The sequence below is a fragment of the Salmo salar genome, chromosome 13, assembly GCF_965601325.2.
Source record: "Salmo salar chromosome 13, fSalSal1, whole genome shotgun sequence".
Classification (NCBI taxonomy): Eukaryota; Metazoa; Chordata; class Actinopteri; order Salmoniformes; family Salmonidae; genus Salmo; species Salmo salar.
Genome location: NC_138303.1, coordinates 102179031 through 102190000, shown reverse-complemented (window position 1 = coordinate 102190000; position 10970 = coordinate 102179031). Strand labels below are relative to the sequence as shown.

The following is a 10970-nucleotide window of genomic DNA, read 5'->3' as shown; positions in this document are numbered from 1 at the left end:
TGTTGGGCACATCTTCCTCGGTCCATGCGGTGCCCAGACGGCCACTCCGGCAGCAGTCCTCCCGGGTCATCCCGGACATGTAGAGCACCTGGCACCGGCCGTTCTTTCCCTGCTGCAACCAGCAGTTACCCGCTGGAGAGAGACGGTCCGTGACCAATTAAAGTATCGTATGCGCACGCGTATAACGGTAGAGCATTGCCTTATTTGAGCATGCTAAATCTTAAACAACGCCAACTTTTCCCCATAGCACCATATATCCATTTCTACTTTTTTGTTTAGAGAACATTTCTACAATACAGGTTATGCCAAATGTGTTCTGATTGCGTAAAGACCAACACCAGAGGACGCAAGGGAGGAGCGGCGTGTTCTCACCCCTCCTTGGGACCCACCAGTCCATCTGTCTCAGGCTATCAGCTCAGCTTGTAGGAGAATGACCCACTTGTAAAGGTATAGGAAGTCACATTGGCTAATCTCCGACTCTATTATGCAATAAAGCTTGTACATTACGAATTGGTCATAGATTTTCTTTCAGACTAGGCCTACCCATGCAATTTTATAATTGATCGCATGTTTTGATTAACTACATTAGATCTAACATATTTAGTTTTAGACACAATCCCAATCATTCAAGACAAATATGAGCACACAACCCACACAATAACCCATATTTTCTTCTGAGGTATTTGGAAGATACATGTACTGAACTAGCTTGGCTGATGTTTCAATGTCGCCTACAACTTGACCTTAAAAAGTTATACCATCCTTACTCAACAATATAACTGGTCACATAATCAATCACAGCATACTCACCCTGGACTTTGTAGTCCTCCATAAAGTGAGTGAACCACATGAAAAGCGCAATCACGCCTTGACGGAGCTGTGGTGTTTGTAGCATCCTAAACATGGGAACCGATGGCAGAGTGGCGCGAACGACTGCAGTCCTGACGCGCAGCGGAGAAGTTGTGTCTGTGCGCACGCGATGCAAAGCTCAGTGAGTGACTGTCAAACTGTCTGACTCCGTCTCTCTTTTCAAATCTTTAAGGGTCTGTAGCTCAATATCTGAAGTGGGCGGTCTTCAAATTGGTGGGGTGGGGGATGTTTTTTGTTTTATAGTTTTCCCTTCATCAGGTCCCGAACAGTAACTAGACTCTATAGAGTTTCTCAATAGTGAGTGTGCATTAAAGGATTTTAAAGAATGGTTTGGGGGCAGGAGTACTGACGACATTGGTGCGTAAAGAGATTGTCAAGAACACAATGTTGATCAGAGGGCATTAAACACACATTTAATTCTATTGACAGTTGTACCTGTGTCATTCATTGTACACCTACTGAAACGACATTCATTTGATGTTGTTTGCTCAAATATTTTAGTTGCATAAAATGTCATAACAGCTGTTTTGAGATGTCATTAAAAGTTCGTATGATGCAGTATATTCGTTATCAGAGTTATTCGCAAGAAATACAAATACAATAGGGTTAAATATATGTTAATTTTTTTCTCCAAGTGGGCTAGTACACCCACCGGCCCACGCCGGTTTTGGTTATGCGTTAATCTTTGTAAGTTCTCCATTGCTGTGGATAGATAGCCTATAAGAAATGATAATAATAGCCACAGGAATACAACCATTCCAATAATAGATTGGTGAGTAGTTTGGCCCTCGCTCTCTGGGGTCAAACATATAAATATAGGCTGTCCAATCCCGTCTACAAAGAGGCTTTTAAAGATAAACATATACATTAGCCAACGCTTAGCTGTTGAGCTGCCTTAGTGTGAATAGCTTCCCCCATATGTCGCAACGCCTTAACAGGTGGCACCTCACATGTGCCACCTCTGGACAGGTAGACTAGATTTACGTCCTCAACCATAACGGCTCTGCTTTCAAATGGTGATATCGTGTGCCCTCCATTGGTAGACACGTAGAACTGCACCTCACCTGGTCCAGTTTCTGAGTGCTGGTGCCAATGTGTGCCAAGGGGCGCCAAGAGAGCAATGATTTTGTGATACTTGAAATGATCGAATCGAATGACCTAACCTCTAACAATCAGTTAAATGGTTAAATTGAAATTTCTAACGTTTTGCAACCGATACATATTAGTCATAGTTTATATATGCTAAACCTCAAATAGCAACACGACATAGACAAAATAAGAAGCGAGCATCGCATATCAACTAGGCATGATAGAGGGGAAAATGTGGTTTAAAATGTTCTTTATGGCATAATTTTGATTTGTTTGGGTCTAGCCTACATGCGTTAGAGTGACACCTAATGGTCTGTCCTATTTCCTGCATACCAGTCAGCTGACTGCGAGGATGAGCGATGGTTCAGGGTCTGGCAGTAGTAACGTGGTAGCCTACATTCATTTGATCAATTTTGTGTATACAACTTCATTCATGACTACCGAAGTATGCGCAATAGGCTGTTTAAGAGTGTTGAGCTGTCACTGTCATGTTGGAGAGTTCTGCAAATACTGGTTTCAAATAGCCTGGCAAATGAACACTCTTAAACAGCCTATTGCGCTTGCTTGAAACCAGTATTTGCAGAACTCTCCAACATGACAGTGACAGCTCAAGGTTTATCTGAATTGTTTGCGTCTCTCTGTCATGAGTGGAACTACAATTGATTAGTGTCTTACTGTCTTTACGTTTATAATAGATGTCAGTGTTGTATTTCGCCAAAAGTGCTGAGTTGACAGGACACAAATAAGAGACGATCAGGGTCCCTTCAGAACTGATGACCCTTGAGTTTTGGGAGGACCTTGTCAACAGACACCACAGGTAAATAAGAGACCATACAAGTTGAATTCGAAGAGGTATTTGTCATTTAACTCATGATGTAATGTATTGTCTTTATTCCCCAGACTGTTTGCCGTGCACCATTCATTTGTTTTGGCTGTGCGTCAGGAGTATGTGGCCCTTGGGGACCAGCGCATGAGCCTGAGGGACGGTGGCGAGGTTGCTGTCCTTCCACCTCTAAGTGGGGGATAAATAGGCCTCTTAATTCAGGTGAGACATGTTGCTGTCAACAATAGCGTACCAGAACTCAAACACACAATAGTTAATTACACCATCTCAGAATATCAAGGTGAATTCTGATCTCAATTTCATCTACTCTATAGTTTATTTTTCCAGCAGAAATCTATCTCCACCAATTTCAGTGTTACTTATATGACCCCCTGACTGCTTATTTTGGCTTCCTCATCCCTCATTCCTAACACAGAGATGTCTGAGGAAGGAGGAAGGGGTCCGAGTGACCTGGTCAAGCTGACCCATGACAAGCTCTTTGTGGATGCAGTGTCAGACTCTTCAGCTGCCCCTCCTGTGGCGCTATTTCCATCTTCATAGGTGAGTAGGGACTTTACACATATCTCATCTTCGTATACAGTACCAGTCAAAAGTTTGGACACGCCTTCTCATTCAAGGGTTTTTCTTTATTTTTACTATTTTCTACATTGTAGAATAGTAGTGAAGACATCAAAACTATAAAATAACACATATGGAATCATGTAGTAACCAAAAAAAGTGTTCTGACGAGGACCGCTCTCATGAGGACCGCCACAGGAAAGGAAGACCCAGAGTTACCTCTGCTGCAGAGGATAAGTTCATTCGAGTTACCAGCCTCAGAAATTGCAGCCCAAATAAATGCTTCACAGAGTTCAAGTAACAGACACATCTCAACATCAACTATTCAGAAGAGACTGTGTGAATCAGGCCTTCATGGTCAAATTGCTGCAAAGAAACCACTACTAAAGGACACCAAAAAGAAGAAGATACTTGCTTGGGCCAAGAAACACAAGGAATGGATATTAGACTGGTGGAAATATGTCTTTTGGTCTGATGAGTCCAAATTTGAGATTTTTGGTTTCAACCGCCGTGTCTTTGTGAGACGCAGAGTAGGTGAATGGATGATCTTCGCATGCGTGGTTCCCACCGTGAAGCATGGAGGAGGAGGTGTGATGGTTTGGGGGTGCTTTGCTGATGACACTGTCAGTGATTTATTTACAATTCAAGGCACACTTAACCAGCATGGCTACCACAGTATTCTGCAGCGATAAGCCATCCCATCTGGTTTGCGCTTAGTGGGGCTGTCATTAGTTTTTCAACAGGACAATGACCCAAAACACACCTCCAGGCAGTGTAAGGGCTATTTCACCAAGAAGGGGAGTGATATAGTGCTGCATCAGATTACCTGGCCTCCACAATCACCCGACCTCAACCCAATTGAGATGGTTTGGGATGAGTTGGACCGCAGAGTGAAGGAAAAGCAGCCAAAAAGTGCTCAGCATATGTGGGAACTCCTTAAACACAGTTGGAAAAGCATTCCTCATGAAGCAGGTTGAGATAATGCCAAGAGTGTGCAAAGCTGTCAACAAGGCAAAAGGTGACTACTTTGAAGAATCTGAAATATAAAATATATGTTGATTTGTTTAACACGTTTTTGGTTACTACATGATTACATATGTGTTACTTCATAGTTTTGATGTCTTCACTATTATTCTACAATGTAGAAAATAGTAAAAATAAATAAAAACCCTTATATTTAAAACCAAAAACATTTAGACTTTACTGAAGTAGCAAAATTATATTGCATTGCTAAAATATGCTTAAGTATCAAAAGTAAAAGTATAAATAATTTCACACTCCTTATATTAAGCAAACCAGACGGCACCATAACTTTTAAAACATTTTTTTAAGGATAGCCAGGGGCACACTCTAACACTCAGATGTCATTTACAAACAAAGCATTTGTGTTTAGTGAGTCCGTCAGATCAGAGGCAGTAGGGATGACCATGGATGTTCTCATGAGAAGTGCCATTTTCCTGTCCTGCTAAGCATTTGAAATGTAAAGAGTACTTTTGGGTGTCAGGGAAAATGTGTTCAGTAAAAAGTACATTATTTTCTTGAGAAATGTAGTGAAGTAAATGTTGTCAAAAATATAAATAGTAAAGTCCAGATACCCCAAAAAACGACTTAAGTAGTACTTTCAAATATTTTTGCTTAAGAACTTTACACCACTGATCAGAGCACACCCATTTACACTGAAGGCTTGTGTTAGGCTTTAGCTCAGCAGGCTAATACAGTCAGTCTCGTGGAACACAATAGACCCTGGTTGGAAGTTTGAACCCAGTCGCTCACACATGTTCAGTCAAGGCCAGGATGTCCATGATGGTGATTAATGAATTATTTCAGGGACAACAAGGAACAATTTTGAGGGGAAGAAGGTGGTGCAGTTGGAGTATGAAGCTAATGTCTCCATGGCCCAATCAGAACACAGGAAGATCTACACAGACATCAGGGCAAGATGACCCACTGTCAGGCACGTCTGTGTCCATCATCGACTGGGGTGAGCTTCACACAACTCTCCTTGTCGCATTCCTGGTAAACTAACTAACTAACTAACTAACTAACTAACTAACTAACTAACTAACTAACTAACTAACTAACTAACTAACTAACTAACTAACTAACTAACTAACTAATAACAGTGTTGTAACTTTGAGACATTAACTCTGTTACTATGTGAGACTATGTGTGGGGAACTGTAACTTTATGAGAGACTGCTACAAGACTAAGTGAATTCTTCTGTTTTACAGGCTGGTGCCTGTGAATGAGCCCAGTGTGATCATCGGCATCTCATCTCCTCACCGAGGGAACTCTCTGGAGGCAGTGCAGTTCTGTATAGACACCCTGAAAGCCACCGTGCCCATATGGAAGAAGGTGAAAACACCCTGAAAGCCACCGTGCCCATATGGAAGAAGGTGAAAACACCCTGAAAGCCACTGTGCCCATATGGAAGAAGGTGAAAACACCCTGAAAGCCACCGTGCCCATTCGGAAGAAGGTGAAAACACCCTGAAAGCCACCGTGCCCATATGGAAGAAGGTGAAAACACCCTGAAAGCCACTGTGCCCATATGGAAGAAGGTGAAAACACCCTGAAAGCCACCGTGCCCATATGGAAGAAGGTGAAAACACCCTGAAAGCCACTGTGCCCATATGGAAGAAGGTGAAAACACCCTGAAAGCCACCGTGCCCATTCGGAAGAAGGTAAAAACACCCTGAAAGCCACTGTGCCCATATGGAAGAAGGTGAAAACACCCTGAAAGCCACTGTGCCCATATGGAAAAAGGTAAAAACACCTTATCATGTAGTTACAGACAGATAAGCAAAGAAGGTTGTTTATAATATAATATGTAATAATAATATAATACAATAATATATGCCATTTACCAGATCTTTTATCCAAATGCGACTTAGTCATGCATACATACATTATGGGTGGTCCCGGCAATCACAACCACTTTCATGGTGTAGCAAGCACCATGATCTACCAACTGAGTTACAAGCACCATGATCTACCAACTGAGTTACAAGCACCATGATCTACCAACTGAGCTACAAGCACCATGATCTACCAACTGAGTTACAAGCACCATGATCTACCAACTGAGTTACAAGCACCATGATCTACCAACTGAGTTACAAACACCATGATCTACCAACTGAGCTACAAGCACCATCTACCAACTGAGTTACAAGCACCATGATCTACCAACTGAGTTACAAGCACCATGATCTACCAACTGAGTTACAAGCACCATGATCTACCAACTGAGTTACAAGCACCATGATCTACCAACTGAGTTACAAGCACCATGATCTACCAACTGAGTTACAAGCACCATGATCTACCAACTGAGTTACAAACACCATGATCTACCAACTGAGTTACAAACACCATGATCTACCAACTGAGTTATAAGCACCATGATCTACCAACTGAGTTACAAGCACCATGATCTACCAACTGAGTTACAAGCACCATGATCTACCAACTGAGTTACAAGCACCATAATATACCAACTGAGTTACAAGCACCATCTACCAACTGAGTTACAAGCACCATGATCTACCAACTGAGTTACAAGCATCGTGATCTACCAACTGAGTTACAAGCACCATGATCTACCAACTGAGTTACAAGCACCATAATATACCAACTGAGTTACAAGCACCATAATATACCAACTGAGTTACAAGCACCATAATATACCAACTGAGTTACAAGCACCATCTACCAACTGAGTTACAAACACCATGATCTACCAACTGAGTTACAAGCACCATGATCTACCAACTGAGTTACAAGCACCATGATCTACCAACTGAGTTATAAGCACCATGATCTACCAACTGAGTTATAAGCACCATGCTCTACCAACTGAGTTACAAGCACCATGATCTACCAACTGAGTTACAAACACCATAATATACCAACTGAGTTACAAGCACCATCTACCAACTGAGTTACAAGCACCATGATCTACCAACTGAGTTACAAGCACCATGATCTACCAACTGAGTTACAAACACCATGATCTACCAACTGAGTTACAAGCACCATAATCTACCAACTGAGTTACAAACACCATGATCTACCAACTGAGTTACAAGCACCATGCTCTACCAACTGAGTTACAAGCACCATGATCTACCAACTGAGTTACAAGCACCATGATCTACCAACTGAGTTACAAACACCATGATCTACCAACTGAGTTACAAGCACCATGCTCTACCAACTGAGTTACAAGCACCATGATCTACCAACTGAGATACAAACACCATGATCTACCAACTGAGTTACAAGCACCATGCTCTACCAACTGAGTTACAAGCACCATGATCTACCAACTGAGTTACAAGCACCATGATCTACCAACTGAGTTACAAACACCATGATCTACCAACTGAGTTACAAGCACCATGATCTACCAACTGAGTTACAAGCACCATGATCTACCAACTGAGTTACAAACACCATGATCTACCAACTGAGTTACAAGCACCATGATCTACCAACTGAGTTACAAGCACCATGATCTACCAACTGAGTTACAAGCACCATGATCTACCAACTGAGTTACAAGCACCATGATCTACCAACTGAGCTACAAGCACCATGATCTACCAACTGAGTTACAAACACCATGATCTACCAACTGAGTTACAAGCACCATGATCTACCAACTGAGTTACAAGCACCATGATCTACCAACTGAGTTATAAGCACCATGATCTACCAACTGAGTTATAAGCACCATGCTCTACCAACTGAGTTACAAGCACCATGATCTACCAACTGAGTTACAAACACCATAATATACCAACTGAGTTACAAGCACCATCTACCAACTGAGTTACAAGCACCATGATCTACCAACTGAGTTACAAGCACCATGATCTACCAACTGAGTTACAAACACCATGATCTACCAACTGAGTTACAAGCACCATGATCTACCAACTGAGTTACAAGCACCATGATCTACCAACTGAGTTACAAGCACCATGATCTACCAACTGAGTTACAAACACCATGATCTACCAACTGAGTTACAAGCACCATGATCTACCAACTGAGTTACAAGCACCATGCTCTACCAACTGAGTTACAAGCACCATGATCTACCAACTGAGTTACAAGCACCATAATCTACCAACTGAGTTACAAACACCATGATCTACCAACTGAGTTACAAGCACCATGCTCTACCAACTGAGTTACAAGCACCATGATCTACCAACTGAGTTACAAGCACCATGATCTACCAACTGAGTTACAAACACCATGATCTACCAACTGAGTTACAAGCACCATGCTCTACCAACTGAGTTACAAGCACCATGATCTACCAACTGAGTTACAAACACCATGATCTACCAACTGAGTTACAAGCACCATGCTCTACCAACTGAGTTACAAGCACCATGATCTACCAACTGAGTTACAAGCACCATGATCTACCAACTGAGTTACAAACACCATGATCTACCAACTGAGTTACAAGCACCATGATCTACCAACTGAGTTACAAGCACCATGATCTACCAACTGAGTTACAAACACCATGATCTACCAACTGAGTTACAAGCACCATGATCTACCAACTGAGTTACAAGCACCATGATCTACCAACTGAGTTACAAGCACCATGATCTACCAACTGAGTTACAAGCACCATGATCTACCAACTGAGTTACAAGCACCATGATCTACCAACTGAGTTACAAACACCATGATCTACCAACTGAGTTACAAGCACCATGCTCTACCAACTGAGTTACAAGCACCATGATCTACCAACTGAGTTACAAGCACCATGATCTACCAACTGAGTTACAAACACCATGATCTACCAACTGAGTTACAAGCACCATGATCTACCAACTGAGTTACAAGCACCGTGATCTACCAACTGAGTTACAAGCACCATGTTCTACCAACTGAGTTACAAACACCATGATCTACCAACTGAGTTACAAGCACCATGCTCTACCAACTGAGTTACAAGCACCATGATCTACCAACTGAGTTACAAACACCATGATCTACCAACTGAGTTACAAGCACCGTCTACCAACTGAGTTACAAGCACCATGATCTACCAACTGAGTTACAAGCACCATGATCTACCAACTGAGTTACAAACACCATGATCTACCAACTGAGCTACAAGCACCATCTACCAACTGAGTTACAAGCACCATGATCTACCAACTGAGTTACAAGCACCATGATCTACCAACTGAGCTACAAGCACCATGATCTACCAACTGAGTTACAAGCACCGTGATCTACCAACTGAGTTACAAGCACCGTGATCTACCAACTGAGTTACAAGCACCGTGATCTACCAACTGAGTTACAAGCACCATGATCTACCAACTGAGCTACAAGCACCATGATCTACCAACTGAGTTACAAACACCATAATATACCAACTGAGTTACAAACATCATGATCTACCAACTGAGTTACAAACACCATGATCTACCAACTGAGTTACAAACACCATAATATACCAACTGAGTTACAAACACCGTGATCTACCAACTGAGTTACAAACACCATGATCTACCAACTGAGTTACAAGCACCATAATATACCAACTGAGTTACAAGCACCATGATCTACCAACTGAGTTACAAGCACCATAATATACCAACTGAGTTACAAGCACCGTGATCTACCAACTGAGCTACAAGCACCGTGATCTACCAACTGAGCTACAGATGACCAGTTATTGTCATCACGGACATGCTATATGTGTTAATACAGTGTTGTTACAGTACTATAGTAATAATTACATTTTTACTACACAGGTATAAGAGCAACTTAATGTAAAGTGTTTACAAAATGTATGTATGGTGTACTTTGTACAATGCTCTGCATAATGTTTACAAGGTATAGGGTATTCATTAAGTAAGAGTTGCGTGAAACTAATCATTGTCAAGTGACAGTCACATGGCTCCAGAGCCTGGCTGAAGCCTGTCTGACACAGTTTGAATTGGTGCATTATGCTGAATTCATAACCAAGTGAGAAGGTGGTATTTACCACATAGGACTGGGAATAATCCAACTGAACGCCCCTCCAACTGGTAATTACTAGTGGGTAATTTCTATCATCCTGATCACAGACTTCTCCTACATTCTGACCTCTGAAAGGACCTACTAAAGAAATTACCTCTATAACAGCATTTTCGGCAGTTTAATTTAACAACAAAAAATTTAGTCATAAAAAGCAATCTATGAGTATGGTTTTTAACATTATAATTTGTTTAAAATCATGATAGCTCTAGTTTAAGGTTGACGTAGCTTGTTGGCCATTAGCCAATCAGTGTTTCTCAATGAGTTCAACGCACATGAATGTATTGAACTGCTATTTACGAATTCTCAACTGGTAATTACCACCTTCCACTTGGTTATGAACGCAGCATTAGTTCCACGGGAAGCTAATACTGGGGTCTTTTTTCTGTCTTTGGTAGGAGGTGTATGAAGCTGATGAGTCCTGTTGGAAAGAGAACAAGGAGTGCCAGTGGACAGAACAGAGTTGACCTCTGACCTCATCTAGGAGCTTTTCTATGACAAATATTAGATCACACACAGTACCAGTAAATCTAAAGTTGTCC

The 10970-nt window shown here is 41.7% G+C and overlaps 2 protein-coding genes and 1 pseudogene across 3 annotated transcripts in view; 2 read left to right on the top strand and 1 right to left on the bottom strand.

The window, feature by feature from the left end:
- Positions 1-1115, bottom strand: part of fstb (follistatin b) — an 18696-nt gene extending 17581 nt beyond the window's left edge. The window contains exons 1-2 of one of the 2 annotated variants that reach the window (XM_014138707.3): positions 811-1115; positions 1-132 (exon numbers count right to left, since the gene is read on the bottom strand). The exon at positions 1-132 is cut by the window's left edge and continues 60 nt beyond it. In XM_014138707.3, the coding sequence (XP_013994182.1) occupies positions 1-132; positions 811-904 (226 nt within the window). In that variant the 5' untranslated portion in view covers positions 905-1115. The remainder of the gene's footprint in view (positions 133-810) is intronic. The other variant, XM_014138706.3, reaches the window with a different exon arrangement.
- Positions 1116-2654: 1539 nt separating this feature from the next.
- Positions 2655-2986, top strand: LOC145860000 (molybdopterin synthase sulfur carrier subunit). Its single transcript, XM_082959714.1, is given in 2 exon segments — positions 2655-2776; positions 2860-2986. Coding segments are annotated over 2 exon segments (249 nt in total).
- Positions 2987-3220: 234 nt separating this feature from the next.
- Positions 3221-10895, top strand: LOC106568418 (molybdopterin synthase catalytic subunit-like; annotated as a pseudogene).
- Positions 10896-10970: the final 75 nt, after the last annotated feature.